A 22,815-nucleotide genomic window follows, 5' to 3' on the forward strand; every position below is an offset into this window, starting at 1 on the left:
GTACCAGAGGAGAGTCCAATTCCCAGGTCTTAGCCGAGAACTAAAAACTGGAAACAGCTACAAAGTAAAATCTACCAGGCTTCTTTTTCTCTGGAGTTCTATTTTAAAGGTATTTTCTGCATCCTCTGTCTCAGATAGCAGTGTGTACACCTATCAGCAGAAAGAAGGAAAAATAATATACAGTGTCAATTTCTCCAATTGAAAAAAAGAAAAACCACAGAAAATTTAAAAAGGTCTGATGAGATGATGCTGTTCAGTTATCCTGGTTATCGTGTAATTCTTCTGAGTTAGTTCATCCCTTGGGAGGAATTTATTTAAAGCATATGTGTTGTAGCAAAGAACTTATTTTCCCTCAGGAAAGCTTTGTTGTATTAGGAGCCTATATCTAAGTATATATGATGATCCCATTTAGTGCTGGGCTTTGTCTAAGAGATGCCTCTCTTGAGGGCAGTATAGATTGTTTAGATTACAAAGGAGGGTCCCAGTTTGCCCCCACTGTTACTGTAGTCCAGAGCACACTGGTTGAAAGATTGCTCTCTGCAGGAGATGTCAGTTAACTAGCTTTATAATGCTGATGTTTTTGAATTTGGTGGATTTCTTCTGATCCCTGTAGTCAAATTTTAGTGTGCTGATGATGGTCAAAAGCCTGCTGATAAGTACCTAATGATTTTTCTGCTCTTGTTACAAGTTCTGAGGGTCCTGGCATCTTTTACTGCCTTTCAGCGTTGTGGTCTGGGGCTAGTGGGTGGCGACTATCAAACCTGGCTTCTGAGAAGCCCATCAGTCTGGTGCTGTCCCATCACCGTCGCTCCCTTTTGAAGACCTTCGGAGGATGGTGCTTTGGTTGCTGTGTTTCACAGTGTGGCTCTGAACTTGAACAGGATCACCCACTCTGAGCCCCACCTTTGGGGTGGTTTAACTCAGGTTACGTATTGAAAGAAGAGCATCAACCAGGTCTTGCACAGGATGAGCTGTCATACAGAGGGGGCCTTTCACCAGCATAACTTGGTTTCCAGATAAAATCTTACCAACCAGAGTAGCTCTTCTGTTGCTAATTCTCTTTATTTCAGGAGCAGCAAGGCTAATGTAATTCCAGTCCACATGGGCAGGTTTTGCTGGGGTCTGGTTTGTTCATATTTATGATAGTACTCGAGTATTCTAGTCTGAATGCATTTTCATACAGTTCAACCAGTTCCTAACTGTGATGGAACATTTCTCTATTAGGGCCCATGGTTGCCATTGAATTAAAATCCCCTCTCTTTCAGCAGTGCCTACAGAACATAGTGAGCTGAAAATCTGCAAGCATTAATTGCCTTTCGCTAGGGAGGGAGAACCCTTTCTCTCTTACTACAAGCACTCGGAAGCAAGGCTTGCTCACGTTCAGCTTCCTGCTTTAGTTGAGAGAGAGAGATTCAGTCAGACAGACAGTGCCTTTCGTTTCGATCCTTGAGGTCTTTTTCCAGCCTTCATGATTCAATGATTCTATTCTGTGATTTCTTTCTGCATCAGAAGGGCCAGAGAGAAGGGAAACAGTACCTCCCAAAGTGTCTCTCTGGGGGCTGGTAGGACAGAGCACTAGAGCAGTTGCTTGGGAGCACATTGATAGTCTCTGCAACTGGAGGATTTCTTCACTTCCCTGAGACCCTGCATATCCCAAGGGCAATTCTGCCTGCTATGGTTGGGGGAGGAGAGTTGGGTTCCTTCATCCATATCATTAATCACTCCTTAAAATTGTTCCCTGGGTACTTAGCAAAGCTGTGTTCATTTCTTCTTGGGCCAAGAATCTCCTCCCTGTCTGTCCTTTCCTCCAGAGAGGAGGAGGGTTGCACTCATTTGATGGAGAGAGTGCTTTATATGTTAACATTTTGCTTTTACTTTAAGATACAAGTCTATTGTTTATTCTAATTTGATTTTTTCTGTGGCCTCAGGAAAACTTCAACTGATATTAATTTTTAATGTCTTGTCGAATTGAGCCCTATGTTAAGGCAGCTTGTGCTGCTTGAAGTTACGTGTTCCGCCAGGTAGCAAAGCAGCGCTGGTGGGAGCTGTCTGGCTGCGATGGGAACCCTTTGTCTTTGATGGAACACGCTACCATTCTTCCATACCATTTATAATGTCAGTGCCTTTATGTTGCAGACAACCCTTCCATTTTCATCTTGCTTTTTTCATTAGTTTACTGCATGCTGCCTCATTTTCTGGCGTTGACTATTACTGTTGGCTTTCCCTTGAAGTGGGCTGGCATGGAGAGAGATTGGAGAAATAAATTATCATTCATTATTTCTTCTCTAAATCCCTATAGTTCAGCTCAGAAACCTCATTTTGTCATGTAGCAGGAACAGGCATTTTTTTCTTGACAGATTTGAGCTCATCTGAGCAGCACTGATTCTCTGTCAAGGTCAGTCAGTGTAAAAGAAATGATACCACGAGGGTTGTTCTCTCATAACTCTTGAGCATTAGGAAAGCCTGAATCCCTCCAGCCTTAATAAGATGACCTGATGAGATTTCTTTTCATCATATGCTAATTTATTTTTCAGATCTGTAATTTAATTTCTTTGCTTATTTTCTGAGAGGACAGCAAAGGGAGAGGAATAATAATAGGAGAGGAACAAATACATATTTGCCTTTCACTTCTACAATATTTCACAGAGAGTGAAGTGTCACAGTGGCTTTTTCCCTTGCCACCTCCATACAAAGGCTTCATCAGTGTTACACTTAAAATATTGTGCAATAGTGTAGGGCCAAAGCCTAAAGAAAGTACCCGTCTGAGCAGAAGCTTCTTAGAGAATTTTTATGTTGGTGAAGTGAGTTTGGTTTGAAGGTGTAATCTGAGAAGATGCTCTCAGTGATTAGCGGGAAGGAATGCAACCCAAGTGACTCAGAAGAGTTTTTATTTAGTTGGATTTTATGTTTTGTGACCTGTGCTCTGGGGTGTTTTTCATTCAGTTTGATGTTACAGTTACAGCTGTGCACCTTTTAATTTTTTGGTGTCTTTTTAGTGTCTCTGAGATCTCAAAATGAACCATTTTTATCTCCTTAACAGGACATGGAGCAGATGTGAAATGTGTTGACTGGCATCCGACAAAGGGATTAGTTGTATCGGGTAGTAAAGATAGCCAACAGCCCATCAAGTTCTGGGATCCAAAGACTGGCCAGAGCCTTGCCACACTGTAAGTTCTTGCCCACAGACATTGATTTCCTCAAATATAAGCTAACTTCATAAAATACTTTTCCTTCTTTTTAATTCTCTTCTTACCTTTTTGGCTCACATCATTTCAGCCATCCACCATTGCTTCAAATAGAAAGCTACTGCTTTAGCCGTGCAAGAAGCTCTAGAGGTTGGATGAAGTCAAGCCTATACTTGGAAAATCGTGACCTTAAAATGCCTGATTTAAACTTACTTTGTCCTTGTTCATAAACTTCCTAGTCACACAGATCTCATTTGGAAAACAGAATTGGAATATGGAAACACAAATGAGATGTTCCATCTGGCTGATGAAAAGCTTCTTATGCTGGAGCAGAAACATGCACAGTGGCTGAATACTGTCTTCAATGAGTACAGCCAGTTGCTCTGAAGTGCAAAAGAAGAGGATTAAGGTGTAGGGCTTTTGCACAGAAAGCCACAGTGTTCTGCTCTAGTAGCCTGAACTACTGCGTTGGCCTGAATGTTGGGGACTGGTAAATTACCACGTCTTACTTGTGTCTGAGAATCAGTATCTGGACAAACAGTTCTTTTCTTTCTCTGCTTGCAGTCATGCTCATAAAAACACAGTGATGGAGGTGAAACTGAATATGAATGGCAACTGGCTGCTAACAGCTTCTCGTGACCACCTCTGTAAACTCTTTGACATTCGTAATCTGAAGGAAGAACTTCAGGTCTTCCGGGGTCATAAGAAGGAGGCCACAGGTCAGAATTTGCTATTTTTTTTTAATTTTTATTAGTAAATCTGAATTAAAAATGCAAGTCTTTGAGATCTTAATTTACATTAATTAGAAGTCCTAATGCTATACGTTCTGACTGTGGCTTATTGGTATTCCAGCCGTGGCCTGGCATCCTGTTCACGAAGGGCTGTTTGCCAGTGGAGGATCTGATGGCTCTTTGCTGTTCTGGCATGTCGGGTACGTGACATCTTCATCAGCACATTGGACAGATGTTGGTCAGCTGTGCAAGTTATTATACGAAACATAAAATATATTTCCACCTTGAATCTGTATTTAACATGCATATGTTGGTATAGTTTCCCTCCAGACCTGAGGATGTTTGTGAACGTGCTTCATTTATGAAGTTTTCCTGGGCAGATGTATTTTAAAGGATACGGTTGCTTGCACAGAAAATAGTCTTTTGTTGAGATGAATATTTGAAGCTCCTAGTGCCTGAGAGCTTCTTCTGAGATGTTCTAATTATTTTGTTTCCAAATGTACAGTTAAAAAATCCCTACATTACTGGATTCCTTATTAAAAACAACTGGGAACAATCAGTTCACCCAACATAAAAACAAGAGTGTTCAGTTTAGCAAAACATGGGATAGAGGAAGAGAAACGGCTGAATAGCAAAAGATTTGTATGTGTAGCACATATTCACCTGTGTGATGACTGCTTTTTTTGATGCATCAGGGTTGAGAAGGAGGTTGGTGGAATGGAAATGGCCCATGAGGGAATGATCTGGAGTCTGGCATGGCATCCCCTTGGACACATTCTCTGCTCAGGCTCAAATGACCATACCAGGTATTTTCAACTATTTAAAGAAAAGATCTAAGGGAATTTATGTACATTTAGGAACTAGAAAAGTGCATGGCATCAGAGAACAAAGAATAGTTTGGGATTATTCTGATACACAGCCAGTGGGCAAAGCAGAGAGACAAGCTTATCTAAATGGGAAGGTACTGACAGTTTACAGTAAAAGGTAGAGTCTAACCTCTTGTCCTTCATCTAAGGAAGCCTTAAAAAATACGAGGGTTTTGGGTTTGTGTGAGCTTTGAAATGTCCTGAAGAAATTTTTAGAAAAGAATGGTAGTTTCTTGATGAAGAAACATTCTTACCCCCACAGCATTGTTTCCCACAGATCATCTGCTGGTTAGTAGTGTCTTGTCACATTGCAAACATGGTTGGAGGCATATAGCTTGTGCTTTTAATCTTTTAGGTTGAACGTGCTGTAAACATGGAGCATTTTATAAATGGTGTAAATTTTTGTGTGTGGATGTGTGTATTGACAAGTTTAGTTGTATACGAAGAATATATTTGAATTGAGCAAGAGGGTTTTGGAATGGACTAGAAATATCTGTCTGATCAGGATCTGATATTGATGCCTTGTACTTACACCCTTTACACTTTGAAGTATCTTCTGAACTGTAACTATATAATTCAATATGATAATTGTATTTTTAGTTTTTGTTTGAACCTCATACCTAATGTTCGGATCTAGCACTGAACTTGAATTATTACAAGTTGAATCGTTATATAATCAAGATATCATGCTAAAATGTAAAGAACAAACTAATTAGTTTGAAAGTCGTTAATACTCTTGACCCTTTATCGAGATCATATAACTTCCTTTTGACAGCAAGTTTTGGACTCGAAATCGGCCTGGAGATAAAATGCGAGATCGTTACAATTTGAACCTGCTGCCTGGGATGTCCGAGGATGGTGTAGAATATGGTAAGGCCATTTCCCTCAACATGGGAGAAAGAGGGTTGGGGTCAGGAACAAGCCCAAGGCGTTCAGCTAGCACTAGAATACAGTTTCTGGTTAAGACGATGAAAAACAGTATTGTAGCGTTGGTGACCTAGATAAAGATATTTCTTTTACAAGGATAATCGTACTCTCCATGTTATATGTGATCACCATTCCAACAATGAGTTTTCTTTTGTTTCTGCAGCTCCGGGAGGTAAGACCTGCTCTGTCAATCACAGAAAGGAGGTTTGGCTCTCGCTCTGGCAATATCTCCCGTTTACTTTTCTTCCTGAAAACTTCATGTGACTTCAAGACTTCCCACAATTCTGAACTACAGCAGGAAAATCTTTTAAATTATTGAACTTTACTGAAATCTTAAAAACTTTACCCCCCTCTTAAGGATTTATCTTAGGGCTGCTCAGAGTTGCCCAGCTCTGTGGCATGCCTCAGCAACCTTTTAATCTCTGGGGTTCATCTGTTTGTTCAGATTTTTGATTATTTGCTCTTTTGTGTTTGGGAATGTTAATTAAAATGCAGCACTTTAATCCAATTTAAGTTTTAAAATAGATAGACTTTTTTATAACAAAAATGGGAATGGGTATGGATTATTTCCTTTTCTAAGCTTCTACCTTAAATTGGAGTTCCCTGAAAGGACATAGTTTCTGACCTTTTGGGGTGTATTTATGAATCTGAATTTGCAGTTCTTTTCGTATCCTGTAATTAATGTATGGGATTAAAAAGTGACCCACTGGTTGTGAAATATGTAATTATACCAATTACAAAAGCATGTGAGAATCCAAAGGGATAAAATTACAATGTAAAGAAAAATGTTGCAAGTATAAATATTTATTGTTTTTCTGCAGATGATCTGGAACCCAACAGCCTAGCAGTTATTCCTGGGATGGGAATACCTGAACAATTGAAAATAGCCATGGAGCAAGAGCAGATGGGTGAGTAGTAGCTATGGGGAAGCATTTTCCTGAGCCATCCAGATCCTGCATGACTTCTCTTCCATTCCTTTCATATATTTTAGTAGCACAAACACTGTTTTCTAAAGTTCTGTGTTGTGTGTATTTCCCATGTAAAGAAGAGTTGAAAACCGCTTTGTCTCTTGCTAAAAAAGCTGTAAGGAGAGTAACAGGATTTCTCTGTAAACCTGCATTGCTCTGAATGTTTGTCTCCTTGGTGCTGAAGGGAAAGATGAGTCCAATGACATCGAAATGACAATCCCAGGACTGGATTGGGGAATGGAGGAAGTAATGCAAAAGGACCAAAAGAAGGTGCCACAGAAAAAAGTGCCCTATGCAAAACCAATACCAGCACAGTTTCAGCAGGTAAGTACTTGTTACACAGTGAACGTGAGAGCAACTTGTTGTTTCCCCAGCTTCCAAAAAGTATGTGGCTGTTGAAATGTTTTGGATTTCTAGTTCTCACCTCTGTGATATCAACAGCCAGTGCAAAATAATTGACCACAGTTGTTAGTTTAATTACTATTTAAGCATCAAATATTTGGTTAAATCCCTTATATCTTGTATGTGTACCTGGAAAATAAGATGTTATGAGATACCAAAGTTTTATTCAGCATTAGTTTTAGCTTCTGAATATCCTTACTACACAGCGTTCCAGCTTATCTTTTCCCAGTGCAGCAATATATTGCATATATGTTCCTTAGAATTTATCTTGTGTTTTTTATTCTTTGTAGGCATGGATGCAGAATAAAGTTCCTCTGCCTCCCCCACCTGAGCCACTGAATGATAGAAAAGAAGATATTAAGCTGGAGGAGAAAAAGAAGACACAGGCAGAGATTGAACAGGAAATGGCAGCACTTCAGTACACAAACCCACAACTCTTGGAGGTGTGTATGGCAAGGCAGTTATCAGCAACTGAATTTTAGTGCTCTGTGATACGTTTGGACCTCAGCACTGAAATGTGCAGGTTGCTTTTGCAGTACTGTTTTCACCTTTCTTCAGAAAACATCTGATTTAACAGGACGTTGGACTGTATACTTCAGCAAGGTCCCCACAGTTCAGCTAACTAATACTGATACATGGATCTCTCTAGTTGTATTTGTTAATTAAGAGAAAAGCACTAAATCTTTTTAAACTCCTGAGAAATGAGATGGTTGCTTCTGATTTTTAGTTGTTACATATACTTCCATGCGTAGCTGATTTTTCTGGGTCTCTTTTTTTTGGACAGCAATTGAAGATTGAGAGACTTGCACAAAAGCAAGCTGAGCAAGTGCAGCCGCCACCTCCAGGAGGCTCTCTTCATGGACCCCAGCCTTTTCCAGGGCAAGGCCCGATGTCACAGATGCCTCAAGGATTTCAGCAGCCTCTTCCACCTCAGCAGATGCCAATGAATATGCCTCAGATGGGACCTCCTGGTCCACAAGGACAGTTCAGACCTCCGGGACCCCAAGGACCTCCATTACACCAAGGAGCTGCAGGTCCCCAAGGGTTCATGGGACCACAAGGACCTCCTCAAGGAATGCCACGGCCTCAGGATTTACATGGACATCAAGGAATGCAGAGACATCCTGGTCCTCATGGGCCAATGGGGCCTCCAGGTCCACAGGGTAACGCTGGCCCGCAAGGCCACTTAGGACCACAGGGTCTCCCTGGGTCTCAGACTCATTTAGGACCCCAGGGTCCACCTGGCCCACAAGGTCATCTGGGTCCTCAAGGTCCCCCTGGTGGCCAAGGAATGCAAGGGCCACCTGGTCCCCGAGGAATGCAAGGACCTCATCCTCACGGCATGCAAGGAGCTCCAGGATCTCAAGGGATGCAGGGCCCTATATCTCAAGGGCCTTTGATGGGACTTAATCCAAGAGGGATGCAGGGTCCACCAGGACCCAGAGATAACCAGGGACATACTCCACAAGGGATGATGATGGGTCATCCGCAAGAAATGAGAGGTCCTCATATGCAAAGTGGTTTACTAGGACATGGACCCCAGGAGATGAGGGGCCTCCAGGGACCCCCTCCTCAAGGTACAATGTTAGGACCACCACAAGAATTGCGTGGGCCACCAGGTCCACAAGGCCAGCAGGGACCTCCACAAGGCTCTCTAGTAGGGCCTCAAGGAAACATGCAAGGACCTCAGGGACAACCGAACCCTTCTAGGGGGCCACACCCTTCCCAGGGCCCTCTGCCTTTCCAGCAGCAGAAAACGCCTCTGTTGGGTGATGGGCCTCGTCCCCCGTTCAATCAGGTATGTGTTGGTCGGTATAACAAGAGGAGTGCTAAGAGTGTGGGAATGATAATGTCACACGGTAGACATGCAGAGCAAGAGCTGAGAGGCTGGAGGTTTGATATACTTGCAAGACTGGGGCCTCAGGAAAAGCCAGATGATAACAAAGAGAGTTATGTAGTTTGGAAACAGCAGAGGTAACTGTAGAAAAGGGATTATTGGAAACACTGGTACAGAAAGGAATGTCTGCTGTGACCTTAAGAGAAACCCCAGGGTTTTTAATTGAAAGAGACTGAACTGTCTGAAATGGGGAGTTTCCTGGGGAGTAGGTGAGCACTAAGAAAAGTTGAATTTAAGCAAATTGAACGTAAGAAAACTCATACGTATTAATTAAAGCAAGTTACTGACAACTCTCTGTTGTCCCAGAGTAGTTTATCCGCTGGGATGGATTTACCACAGATGCTGACACACCTGGAATCAGCTTAGGTCTGGCTGAACTTCCCAGTTCAAGCTAAGCACACAAGAGCACAGCTATCCCGCTTCCTACCCTGGTACAGAAATCGTTCAGCCACCTGTGTACTTTCTCGAACAGAACTTGAGCGATGGGCGTTGTTGCACCGTGAACTCGTTACTGTGCCATGTGCTGAGAAGCGTGCGAGGGAGCACAGGCATCAGACAGGTTTGGGTGGGGCAGGCACGGAGCTGGGGCTGCTGAGCGCTGCCTGGCTGTGTGCTGACCACTGCGCTGGCAATGGGATGTCCCTGTGCCGTGCTGCCTTGGCACTCGGCTCCAGGAAGGTTCACCAGCCCAGCGGTATCCTTGTGCTCAGCTCACCTGCAATACAGGAGAGCGTCGCTTACAGACACACCAATTAATCCTGCAGGGTTCAAGTCGAGTTTTGATTGAAGTGTGGTTCAGCACCAGGTGCAACCTGCTCTGCTCTCTTCAGCATCTTTTTTAACAAACTTATTCCGTCTTCTGGTCTGCCACAGATAATGCAGAGCTTTCTGTATTTACTAGCTCTTACAAGTTCTTATTTGTATGGCACTGACTCCATACTTAAAATTTCTCTTGATTGTCTTCAGCTTTATGGTTTTGAAGGGAATGTTCGGAAAAAAATTTCTACGTGGGCTTTAAAGAGAATTAACTCTTTGGGCTTGCACTGAATAGTTTCCAGTTAAAGCTTTAGATGGGTACATGTACAGTCCTTAGCGTGTAGCCCAGTACCAGTCACAGTGAGAGATGACACATTGAAATGAGCGTTAGCCCAGTGATTCCACTTCAGATTGAGGCAGAGCAGCCTACAAATTGTGGTTTTATTTGAATATTTTTTCCTTACAAAATCAGCAATAATTCCCTCTAGAAGTCAGTTACTATGACACTGTTGCTGACATTTCAAAAGCATCAGTCAGGCGAACAAGAGTTGGTTCTGCAGCTCTCTAACTTAACCTATTGCAGTGTGTTTCCTTGCTATCCCAAGGAGACTAGCCTTTCTGCTTTGGGAACAATTACCAAACTTGTGTGTGTTTGTAGAAGTTTGTGTATGTTTATATTTGTGTAGGGCTGTCCTTGTCTGACCCTGCTGTTAGCACCCTGGTCAGAATTTGGTAAGGTGCTTTTGCGGGTGGCTGGCTATTTCCAGTGACTACTGCTATCTTGAAGTCTTTTAAAGATATTTAAAAAAGACAAAGCAAGGTATTTTTGACCATTTTTGACCTTCCTTATGCAGCTTTAGTATGGTAACGTCTTTTAAAAATGAACAGATTTTGAAATTTGGAATGTCAGTTTTTGCTCCAGTTTGCTTCTTTGTAAGATGAATATAATAGTAGTTCCTATTTTAAAAGGCCGTATCTGATTTTTTTAAACAATAGGATTTTGTTTGGTTTTTATTCTGAATTTGACATTAATCTTCTGTAAACTTGCATAAATCACTTTCCTTCCTTTTCAGTGGCAGGAGGGTATGAATATGTCTGCTTTATCAAGAGCTCGTGGCATTAATACTGAACATGTACACACATTTGTGAAGGTTAATGTCCGTGTAAGACACCACTGTGACCTGCATCTGCTGTGTATTGCAAAGCAGAGGTGTATTGCAGAGTGTGTGGGCAAGATGTACATCTCTTCCTGAACCTGAGATCTGCCACCTTCTGCAAATGTGAAAGAGAATAGAGAGCTAGCTGTTCGTGAAAGGGAGATTGCCTGAGATACAACTGGCAAAATCCTATTCTGGAGATAGTCACGTCGATATTAACGTGTGGATGGATAAAGAGGATATTCCCAAGTCAGCAGTAGTACTTTGGAGCTCTTTTGCTATTGCCCATTGAGAACTGATCTTTTCCCATTCCTTTTAGATAAATGTGCTGAATTTCATTTATTCATTCACTGGTTGAGTGAGGTACGAAGGCCAAGTCTCTTGTCCACATAGATACAAACTTTAAGAGCTTGTGCAGTATTTTACAAGAAATGCAATTTTTTTCTTATGGGTGAATACAAAGAATTCTTTCCCCTTCAGTGCATACTTGTAATTGATACAGATGGCTATCGTAAAGTGGCTGGGACACCGCATCTGTAGGGCGGATGGCCAGTGACGCGGCGCGCTTGTGTTCAGCTGCAGCAGCTTGTGCAGCACCTCAGCCCATGCTGGGGCATCCCCGAGCCCAGGGCAGTGTGAGGGGCTCCAGACGTACCCGCCAGGCTGCGGGGTACACGAGGCCTCTTAGTGCAGCATCTCCTTCTGAGCTGTACTTACTCGGTTTTCAGTTTCAAGCCCAGTTTGAGGCCCAGAATGTATTTTGAACTGAAAGGCATGTGAAAATGCAGTGTTGCAACTCTGTCTGCCTGTCTTCCCAAAGTATGATTTGTTTGGAACGGAGGTTTTTGCTGAACGCTGGGGAAACTCATTTAGTGAGTGCTAAAAACTGCTGCTTTGGCTAAACACTAGTGGCATAAAGGTAAATTCTTCAATAAAGTTTATTGTAAGTCAGTATATGCTAAATATATGAGAAATCCTGGAACTCCAGGAAGGTTTTGGTCAAGAATGGCAGAATCACTTACCGAGGCAGGGAATTTATTTGTTCTGGACTCAAGACAACATCCAGTCACTAGGAAAGTGGGTTTTGGGATTTTTTTAAATAGGCATTGGACCAGGCCTTTCATTTTGCCTTTTTTCAAAGTCCTTACAAAGTTGCTTGATGCAAACATGATGTTTGTAGTATGTATTTGTGTGGTTTTTTGTGTTTGTCACCTATATTGCAGTTGAATATAAACGTTTAATTTAAAACCAGTATTTCAAGATATGAAGGGAAAAATACACAAATGAACTCTGTGAACAGGAGAAAGGTAGTGTTTCTCAAAAACAAACATAGAGCATGTTTAACTTTGATTAATGGATGATTAAGCAGTGTAGCTGTGAGTACAATGACAGTGATGGAGTAGAGGTTTTTAAGTATTTACAAACTACCTGGAGGGTTTTTTACAAGCCAATATGAAGGCAAAGTCTAAATCTTACATAATAGACATGTCTAGGAAAAAATATTACGTGTTTAAGGTTTTCTGGTATGGGATTTGGGGGGAATTTTGTATAGCAGTCTTGCAAGTTTCAAATCCTGTCTTGTTCACTGTGAGACATTTTTATTGTTGGATCTCCTTGCTACAGTGTAAATTATGTGTGTGCCCCCTCTTACTTTCAGTCAAGTACAAACCCCAAATGATGACTTTTTGTCTGGCCTTTGCTGTTAAAAGGCAGAATCAGACAGTTCGAACACATTATTTCCCAACCAGTGTCATCACGGTGCATCCAGTGTAAAGGGGGTACCTGTAGAAATCTTTCATGGGTCTGGGACAGTAGCTGAATTTAAAGAACAATTTTCTTATCCTTTAAAATTCACAAAGAGAGAGGAAACAACAAAAGATGTATATATTTTATTTTTTTCCTTTGAGATCAGGTAACTTCACAAACCTCTGCTCACTTTGTTTCTGCTTGAGAAAAGCAGGCAACTGCAGCTTCTGCTTGAGCCCTGTCATTGCTTCAAAACCAATGAACAACTTGTCTCTTGGTGCTGAACCAAGTATTGCCACTTTCTTTTCATCCTAGATTTAGAATTAGGAAGAACAAACTTTGCCAAACTTTGTTAAAAATTAAACTCATGTATTTGCATGTTAAGAGTTTACAAAAGTTTTTAGGAAAGGTTCTCTTCTGTCCCTGTTGTTGTACCCCTGTGCTGACATTCTTCTTTTTTTTTTTTTCATTGTTTCATTTTTTTTGTTCATTTCCAAAGGAAGTCTTTGATCTATGCAGCAGCTTAGCAGCATATAAATCAGTACCTGATGTTTTTCAAACAAATACACAGTTTCCTCATCTTTTCTAACAGGCAGCTAGAATATGAGCTTTATCATCTTTGGTCGTTACAGGTAAAATATTAATCCTTGAAATGCTCTTTCCTGTAAAGTTATGTAAGCTTCTCAGACAGTGACTGAAAAAGCATTACTGATGTGAATGTCTGAAAAATTAGGCTGAAACCACTGGAAAATCAGCTGTTTCTATTGTAAGACCTGTGAAGATGCAGTCTTTATGTAAAGGAAGTTGTTTTGCCACCTTACAAACCGCTTAAAAGCCAAAATACCCCTGTGTGGTATTCACATGGCTTTTCTTGTTGTATGCTTGCAGGACGGACAGAACCCAGGTCCTCCACCACTGATACCAGGACTGGGGCAGCAGGGAGGACAAGGTCGTCTTGGCCCTCACAACCAAGGACCTGGTCTTAATAAAGGTAATTAAATATGTTGTCTGATCATCTGTGAGCATTTCTCCTAGAAGAGGCTGTTCCAATGCAGTGCTCTAGATAGAAAAGGCTACGGCAGAGCACAGGCTGAGAGAAAGCTTCTGTAGACATGGGCTGGTATATAGAGGAAAAATTTTCCCCAAAAGAGTATTTTAAGTGAAATGTATGGTGTATGCTTTGTAGAACTGTACGAACTAGAGTATCCAAGAGCGTTTTCAGAAAACGTTACAGAAATCTGCTATGATTTTTTCCCTCAAGGTGACTCCCGTGGTCCACCAAACCATCACATGGGCCCTCTCTCAGATAGAAGGCACGACCAGAACAGTGGTGGTCCTGATCATGGGCCTGACAGAGGGTTGTTTCGAGGTGGCCAGGAGTGGGGTGATGGTAGAGACAGCAGGGGCATGCCAGATAGACGAGGACCTCACCCAGATTTCCATGATGACTTTGATCGACCAGATGACTTCCGTGACGACTTCCATCCAGATAAGAGATTTGGCCATCGATTACGGGAATTTGAGGGGAGAGGAGGCCCACCGTTGCAAGATGAAAAATGGAGACGAGGCGGACCCGGGCCTCCCTTTCCTCCTGATCACAGGGATTTTGAAGGAGGGGGTTCAAACCGTGGGCCTCCTGGTGCTTGGGAAGGACGGAGACCTTCAGATGATAGATATCCACGGGATCCTGAGGATGCACGGTTCCGAGGAAGACGAGATGAGAGGTAAGAATAAATCTACTCATCTTTTTGGGTTAAAGGGTAAATGGAGGGAACTCTTTCTTCCTGGTTTCCTTTTCATTAAGGAGTCTGTCTGTTTCAGATTTATAAACTGGAAACCAATAAGGAAATGAAAACTCTAATATACCTGAGTATAGAGTCCATAAAAATCACTCAGTAATAGAAGAAAACTTGAAAAAATGGTCATTGTACACAGCAGCTTCCGTGTCTTTAAACAGTAAGTAAAGAGAAGGGAGGAAATTTGTAGAGAAGATCCAGTGACACAGGATGAAGACTTGAGACTGTTTTGATGGAAGTTGAGAGGAAACTTGAAGGTTAAAGTGGCAAACTTTTGAACACTAGAAGTGGATTTTGAGACTTTGTCTCCAGTCACAAACCAGAGCATGACTGTAGAGACTGCAGAATGAGGTGTAAGGAACAGGAACAGTGATCCTACTATCAAATATAAGGGGCAGAGCTACAGCATCTGTTGGACTGTTGAGACTATTTTCTCATGTTTTTGCTTGTAGAAATTTTATTTCTTTTTCTGACTTATTTCTTAATGCCAAGCGAAGAACTAAAAAATAATCTAATTTACAGCAATGTCCATGTCATTGCTCACAATTCCCAAATAAACCACGAAGGGATGAATTTGCTTCTAGTTATCAATGTAAATACGGAGGAATTACACAAAGTCAGCAAGATTAACGGTCATCTAAATTGCTCCAGCTTTATGCTAGTTTAACTGAGTTAAATTTGGCCTCCAAGGTCTAAGCCTCTCACTGACCACCAGCTCTATATATAAGAACATGTACTTGTACAGATATATTGTGGTCTCCACATAATGTGAATTTTGTGTGGTTTAGTTGCCTTTTTAATGATTTTCTTACATTCCTTTTACTTTGCATCTATACAGCTCTTATTTTAGCTGTTTTCTACCTAGTTGTGTAAAGACGTACCTTCCTTTTGTGTGACGAGTATGAAAAGACATGAACAGTAACTTAAGGTAACAATCAAAGCCATTTTAAAAAACCTAAAAATAGAGAGAATCCAAGCTGAATGGTCTGCATTACAGAATTCTAAAAGACACAGCAGACAATGCTTTTAGAAGCTCAGTAGAGATTTTCAGATCTTATATTGGAAATGCTTAGGGACTGGAAAATATTTTATGATCCTGATTTTTAAAAAGGTTTCAGGAAGAGTGTCCGAGGACCTAATGACCTGTAAATCTGTGTTCTGAACGAAGAAGAGTCTATTCGTCAGAGTACAGACAGTGTTGGTTAAAAGGAATCGGCACAGGGCTATCAAAGGTTTACTGTGCTTGCAAACTTAATGGATTCCTTTGAACAAAGATGAATTAGGTGCCATTTACTGCAGATGCTGAGGTGAACTTAAGAATCCCAACCACTTGTTTAGCTGACTTGGTTTGGAATTTGGATTGTAACTGGTTTGATCAAGCATGAGAGGGAAGTGTGTGTATGTGTGTTTCTCTCTGATTTCCCGTCCTTTTCATCCCTGTCCTGTTCTTACTCTACCTGTGCATGTCAACATGATGCTTCCCCGCAGAGCCCTGCCTCTTCCTGCCTGTTAATCTTCACAGGGTAGCTCTGTATGTTAAGGTCCTAGGCCTCAAAGAAGAAGATCTGAGAGCAGTCAAACAGGAACTGAGCTGTATGCAAGGCAGGGTTTTACATGTGACTGATATGAAAAAGTGGAGAAGGATATACATAACAGAATATTAGGAGCTGTGGCCATGCCAGGCATAGGTATGATAGATTTCAAAACTAAACTGTGTCCATAACCTTTCCTGGAAACAAAAGGAAAGGCCCTATTCCTGCTAGCCATAGGACCTTGTGTTGCAGATCTCGGCAATTATCACACCACGTCAGTATTATTAAAATGGGAGGCCCTCTAAAGAATGTCTAGAGGACTGTGCTGTTTCAAGGCTAAACAATATTGCTATGTGGTTATTTGAACCATTTGTACCTGAAATTGTTCAGTTTGTTTCCCCAAATCATCCAGGTTAATGTAAAATGGTTCACTGTCCATACACAGCACTTCGTCCATCCACTGTTGTACCTGTACAGGCACAGCAACCTCCTCTCTGTATTGTGTTTGTTTTCTGGGAGGTGGAGACAGACCTATTGTTTTTAATTAAAGAAAAAATGTAAAAGTTTAAAAATATTGTATTGTGTTATGACTACTGTTAAGATATTTAAATTTGTAATTAAAAGGTTAATGTTGTTAAAATTCTAAATAAAAGTATCTAAAGTTTTGCTTGTAATAGGATGCACTGTGTCGTTAATGAGCTGGGGAAGGGGATGATGCATAAAGCCAACACCACCTGAGTATTACAGTGGCTACGGTTTGGCCAGTGTGGAATTGGGAAGAGAGGGGAGGTGGGGGGCATCAGTGTGAAGGGGCAAAGAGTGCTCTGCATTCGCTGTGCGGTCACCGAGGGGTGGGCAGGAGCAGTGTGGGGCTGCACTGTGAGGACGCCCGAACCAGCGTGCCTGCACCACCTAAACATCTCACCTGTGCTTGCACAGAAACTGGACTGTAAACCGAGACTATCCTAACAGCCGGTGCTAGCGCACGCTTTTGGAGTTGCAGTAATACACAGAACGTGTATGCACTTTTGCAAGCACTCCAAGTGTTTAAACTGGTAATGTAAAAAACAAAATGACTAGTATTCGTGCAGCCATCGGGCTTACCTGAAATGGCACTGACAGTTCGTTAAGAACCATTCTTCTCTCTGAAGATCGCTGTCAAAACCCCAGTGTGATGCTGGAGGAGCTACACTCATTTAAGATGTGATGCAGAACCCAGTCACACCAAATTACTGAAGACGCCGTGGTACTTACTAGAGGGAAATTATTGGCTTTAGAGTCATAACTACATTTTGTAAATCAAAAGTCTTCATTATTGCAGCTGGATCAGGCTGTAGAATGCCACTGTGCATGCTGTTCAGTAATTGTCATCCCTATAGAGCCAAGTACAGTCTGGATTCATTTGCTAAAATTGTAAACTTGTAAGAATGGAATGAAAAAGAGAACGTTCTAGCAAAAGAATCCCAAATCAACAGGAATTAGATGCTGGAATGTTTTGTTATAGCTGTAACTGTCATTGCTTGTATTTTTTCGGTTTGTTTTTATCACTAAAATGTAAAGGGAAAAAGAGATGGGGAAAGTGAGACAACAGTTAAGGGAAATTCACCCATTCATCACCCACTGACTTTCTTTTCCCTTTTCATTACATTAATGCAGTATATTTGACAATATTTTTCTTGTATGAAACACAATCAACAGAAGGAAAGACGAGGGAAGACTATAAAAATGAATAAATGACGCGCTCAAAGGCAGAAAATGAGCACTTTTCCACCTACAAATCCTATTCTAGTAACTGTATGTGCTCTAGCAATTAAGTAAAACAGTTCAGAAATTAGTTGATTATTAAATTGAAGCTGACTCAAGTTTTTCAATTTAAATCCTGCCTAAAAACCCCATTTGTACCATGTTCTTTCTTGTAGCTTCAGAAGAGGAGGACCCTCGAGACATGAGGGCCGGGGACCCAGGGGGAGAGATGCCTTTCCTGGCCCTGAAGATTTTGGGACAGATGATACTTTTGACTCTCCAGAGGAAAACTCAAGAGGAAGGGACCATGGTGTTCGGGGGCGAGGTCGTGGTGCTCTTAGAGGTGAGAGAACATTCTTCCATACAGAAATGCAAGGATAAGGCAGCAAAGATGTGTGTTGGGCAAATTGCAATGTTTTCATTAATACAATGTCTCTTCTCACTCCCATCCCCTGCATCTCATACTGCTCAGGAGGCCGGAAGGGTTTACTTCCTACTCCAGATGAATTTCCACGCTTTGAAGGAGGGCGGAAACCAGAATCCTGGGAGGGAAACAGAGAACCAGGTAAAAAATTTCATGGCGTTTGTTTTGGGTAATAGACTAGACTTCTATAATATAACCACATAGACAAAAATTTTTAAAATCACTTATTTTTCCTGCACCTCATATGCTTGTTATCAGTCTTTTACCTATACAGAAGGGGGGGTGTACACACACTATACAGACTTTAACTGGCTCTAAATGCAGCTGTCTCACTGAACAGAAAATTATTGCGGCCATACAAGTCTTGGTTTTTAAGTTGAATTCTTGTACAGCTCTGGGCTGTTTGTCACCTGTGGCTGATGGAAGCATATTTTGTGGGGTTTTTTTGAGGTGCATATTAATGCCAATAGTCATCTTTCTCTTGGATGGCATCTTCTCTATTGTTTGCAAAAATAATGTTTTGAGCTGCAATGTCTGACAGCTTATTGGTAAAACTGAGTTTTAGAATGTCATGGAAAAAATGAGTACACACGACACAGGAATAAATTAAGATGTGGTTGTCTCTACAATACATGAAAGGATTTTATACTGAAAAGAACACTTTGTATCTCTCTTTCTTTCTCATCATTTCTTAAACCTGTTTTACCTTTAGTTTTCTTAAAACTTGTTCATCTCATGTTTGCTTGTTTGCCTGTTGGGATGGGGGGCATGGAGTTTTATGTAATTTTAACTTAAAATTGTGTGCCAAATAGTGTGGAAAGTATGTGAATTTATGTGACTGCCTCCAAAAATGAGGAATAATGATCAGATGAACAATAAATCCTGTTTTTTCTCTTCATGCTCAGGTCCTCGTCCAGATCACCCTCCTCATGAGAGGCATTCTCCAGCTAACAGAGAACGTTCTTCTTCACTCCAGGGCATGGACATGGCCTCATTGCCACCACGTAAACGTCCCTGGCATGATGGACCAGGGACTTCTGACCACAGAGAAATGGATGCTCCAGGTGGACCTCCAGAAGAGAGGGGCAAAGGTAAAAAGCCTCTTACATTGAAAACCTCATGTAACACTGGCACATTTTTCAACAGCAGTAGGCTTATCCAGAATTCCTCGTCTATTCAAAGGGGATAAGCTCAACTGGTAAATATGTGATCTTACCAGCTGTGAACCTTTAGACCAATCTTTTAGGAACACAGGAATGGAGGGATTTTCTGGGACACTAGATCCAAATCTTGTCTCCAGCATCATATAATCCTCTTCTGTATTGCTCTGTTCAAAAGCAGTTAGTTTTTTGGCTCCCTGTTACTCCAGTTGGAAAACTCTTGTTAAGAGCTTTTTTCCTCTAATTTTCTGAATAGTTATTTGTTAATGTTTGTGCTTGTGGTAGCATTCTTTAACTCAAATATCTTTCCTTTCTCAGACTTAATTCTTTTGGACTTAATAAACCCTAACTTTTTTTTAAGTCTTTCCTTGCAAGTTCTCTACTTGTAAGAGTGTAAGCATGACCATTCCTGATCAGACCAAAGTCCATAAAGCTCAGTAGCTCATCTTCTACAATAGCCAGCAGCAGGTATTGAGGGAAGAGTCTTAAGACCACTGTAGGAAGGTCCCCGAAATGCTCTCTAAACCTATGAAGATCTGTAGTTCAGTGACTTACTGAAAATATTTTTTAATATTTAATGGCTTTTGACAGTTACCTTTTGTGTGCTTCTCTTAATTGCTTTAAGAATCATACAAACTTTTTACATCCACAACATCCATGGACAGAGTTCTAAAACTTACTTGCAGTAGACTATGCTTTAAAAAATAAAGGAAGGAAGGAAAATGGTGTTTTCTTGTTTTAAGCCTATCATTCACTAATTTAATTTCACTTGATGATGTCTTGTGTTTTAATTGGAACAGTTGAAAGTTGATCCCTATTATTTCTCAATGCCACTTCTGCATCGAACTCCACCATTTCCAGCCTGGATTTCTACAGTTCATTTGGTTTTGTTCTGCTTTTAACATTCTTTCCTAATAGCTCCTTATGTCATGTTTCCCTCTTTAACTACTAAAGTCACACAACACTGTCATGCAACTAGCTACTGCAACCCACAAAATACATTCTTTGGGAGTTAGTAGCTTGGTCAGAGCCTGTTAGTGTGTATGCCATTTCCACAGTCATCCCATTAGCCTTGTACCAGTTCTTGATCTTTTTTCTTCTTACAAATCTCAGGATTGCTGTTGTCTTTTTTTAATGTTGGCATTTTTAATATCCTCATATTGACTACCCACTGTGAGGTAGTGATCAGTGACAGAGATCCTTCTCAGGTGCTTCCAGATGCTGAGCTGCCAGCCTATAGTTGAATTTTTTCTTGTTAGACCTCTACTGCACAGTTTTGTCTTTGACACCACTGAATTTCATCTCACTTCTCTTATTGTTGTCCTGAAGCTCATTTAGTTTTAACTGTATGCTGGTCCTCCTCTGCGTGGACTGTATTTCCAGTGTTGTATTAACAGCAGGTTTTATCATTCATTCACAGATGTTTTTAATAAAACTCTGCTGGTAAACTTCCTCTATATCAATATTTTTTCCTTTCGTAACTGTATGTTGTGTTTCTCATTTAGCCAGCATCTTATCAAATCTGTAAGGATTCCTTCTCCTGCTTCAATAATAATTTATGATAACTTTATCATATTTTCACTGAAGTCAGAACAACTGTTAACTACCAGACTTGTGGTGCCTAATCAACTCATTAATGTACCAGATAAAGTTCAGAACAATGGCAGAAAGCCTGGTAAAGAAAACATAAACAATACTTTTTTAATATATGGGCTGTGACACATTCAGTTGTACTGGTAAAGTAATTTGAAGATTAAAACTTCATGAATTACAAACTCTGTGGAACAATGTGGTCTCTATTTGAGATAGAACCAAGCAGAGTCAACAAAAAAATAACTCTTGCTGAAGTGGAGCAAAAATATCCTCATTTACCTGTAGCACATATCCATAAAGCACTGTTACTACTAATTATTTTTTTTCTAAATACTGCTTGTTATTTTGAGCTAATGACTTTGTCGGTTTTTATGTTAATTTACATATCAGTACTAAAAAGATGTGTGAGAAGTAGAAAATCCTGTTGCTGACAGTAAGAGCTCATGGAGTTTGTGTTCCTGGTTAGCAGCAACATAGACCATTTTTCTATTATTTCTAGCAAAAACCGGAACCAAACACTGTTACTGTCTTCACCACCAGCCTCAACTGATCCATCAGTGCAATGTCTTTGTTTAGGGGGAAAAAAAAAGTGTTTTCCCATAAAAATATACAGAAACCCACAGATGGTGTTAAAGCATAAGAACCCGGGATGCCTGGCAGTTCTGGGGACACCATGACTGTCACTGTTCCAACTCACTTCATTGATTGCTGACTGTATCAGATGTAATCTCCTTGAATTCCCAAGGAATTGCTTGATTGCTGTCCATCTTCTGACTGTAATGGAGACACTAAATCTATGTAAGAAAACCTGTGTAGAGGGAGGAGGCATAAAATTCCAGGTCTCAGCTGCATTTGGTCTGTGAGTGATTATAGCACAGAACAACTAGGTAAATACATGGTATTGCTGAGAAGAGGCATGGCTTAGACATCAACATTGGTAACTGATTGTGCTTCCTTTTCAGGACGAGGAAATTCGGGACCTTCACAGAGAGCAGCAAAATCCGGGAGGTCTAGTTCTTTAGATGGAGACCATCATGATGGATTCCACAGAGATGAAGCTTTTGGTGGAGGCCCTGCAGGAGGCAATAACCCTTCTCGAGGAGGAAGGAGCGGAAGTAATTGGGGAAGGGGAAATAACATGAACTCCGGTCCATCAAGAAGAGGAGCATCTAGGGGTGGTGGAAGAGGCCGATAGAAGAGGCTTTGACTGGGTCACACCCAGTCCTTGCTGGACAATATTTAAATAGACTGCTACTCTGGACTCTATAAGAGAAAGTAACCCTGCAACGCCACAGCCCTGGATTCTTAACTGGGATAACTGAATGTGCGTTAGTTCCTAACAAGGGTCTTTTCCTAGATCAATCAACTGCTACTAGCTGCAATATTGTAGCTAGCTTTCTGCTTCATCCTCTCCACTCCTGTTTTCCTCACCTTCTTTTACCTACTTTGTTTTGTGAAGAGCTGGAATTTTTTTTAAGTGTTGTGAGACATGGAGCATCTCCACAGATTTCAGTTCGCCTCCAGACAGAAACTTGTTTCTATATGTACAGTTTGTCAGAAGTCAAACGTTGGTTTTGTATGAATACAGAATGTAATTTGCGCAAAAATTAACAAAAAAATCAAGTGTGTGATTCTTTACTCACCTATTTTACTATAAAGAGGGTTGTCTTTAGGCAAACTTGTGTATCAGATGGAGCAACAGAACTACCTCCTGAAATCTCAACTGCTTAAAATACTAATAGCTGGTTCCTACTTTGTGGTTTATCATGTATAGAGAACTTTCCTTTTCACCTGTAGCCACAGTTGTCTAGAGATTACAAGTGGTGCTGATGTTAAAATTCCAAACCACGGGAAATCACCGCTGCTTGCTAGTCTACCATCCTGCAAGAGAAAAATGTGGAATACCATTTAGAAAAAGTTGTCATAGACATA

The 22,815-nt window shown here is 41.0% G+C and overlaps 1 protein-coding gene across 3 annotated transcripts in view; it reads left to right on the forward strand.

The window, feature by feature from the left end:
- WDR33 (WD repeat domain 33) overlaps positions 1–22,499 on the forward strand; it is a 51,807-nt gene extending 29,308 nt beyond the window's left edge. Inside the window, exons 7-22 of one of the 3 annotated variants that reach the window (XM_010075167.1) lie at positions 3,041–3,167; positions 3,750–3,904; positions 4,038–4,116; positions 4,612–4,722; positions 5,558–5,652; positions 5,873–5,881; positions 6,531–6,617; positions 6,862–7,001; positions 7,370–7,522; positions 7,864–8,877; positions 13,524–13,626; positions 13,897–14,359; positions 17,883–18,049; positions 18,179–18,271; positions 19,036–19,221; positions 21,846–22,499. In XM_010075167.1, coding sequence (XP_010073469.1) covers positions 3,041–3,167; positions 3,750–3,904; positions 4,038–4,116; positions 4,612–4,722; positions 5,558–5,652; positions 5,873–5,881; positions 6,531–6,617; positions 6,862–7,001; positions 7,370–7,522; positions 7,864–8,877; positions 13,524–13,626; positions 13,897–14,359; positions 17,883–18,049; positions 18,179–18,271; positions 19,036–19,221; positions 21,846–22,078 — 3,215 coding nt within the window. In that variant the 3' untranslated portion in view covers positions 22,079–22,499. Of the gene's footprint in view, positions 1–3,040; positions 3,168–3,749; positions 3,905–4,037; positions 4,117–4,611; positions 4,723–5,557; positions 5,653–5,872; positions 5,882–6,530; positions 6,618–6,861; positions 7,002–7,369; positions 7,523–7,863; positions 8,878–13,523; positions 13,627–13,896; positions 14,360–17,882; positions 18,050–18,178; positions 18,293–19,035; positions 19,222–21,845 lie in introns of all 3 variants that reach the window. The other 2 variants (XM_010075168.1, XM_010075166.1) reach the window with 2 other exon arrangements.
- The last annotated feature ends 316 nt before the right edge of the window (positions 22,500–22,815 follow it).

This window comes from Pterocles gutturalis, unplaced genomic scaffold (genome assembly GCF_000699245.1).
Source record: "Pterocles gutturalis isolate BGI_N339 unplaced genomic scaffold, ASM69924v1 scaffold11112, whole genome shotgun sequence".
NCBI classification, from domain to species: Eukaryota; Metazoa; Chordata; class Aves; order Pterocliformes; family Pteroclidae; genus Pterocles; species Pterocles gutturalis.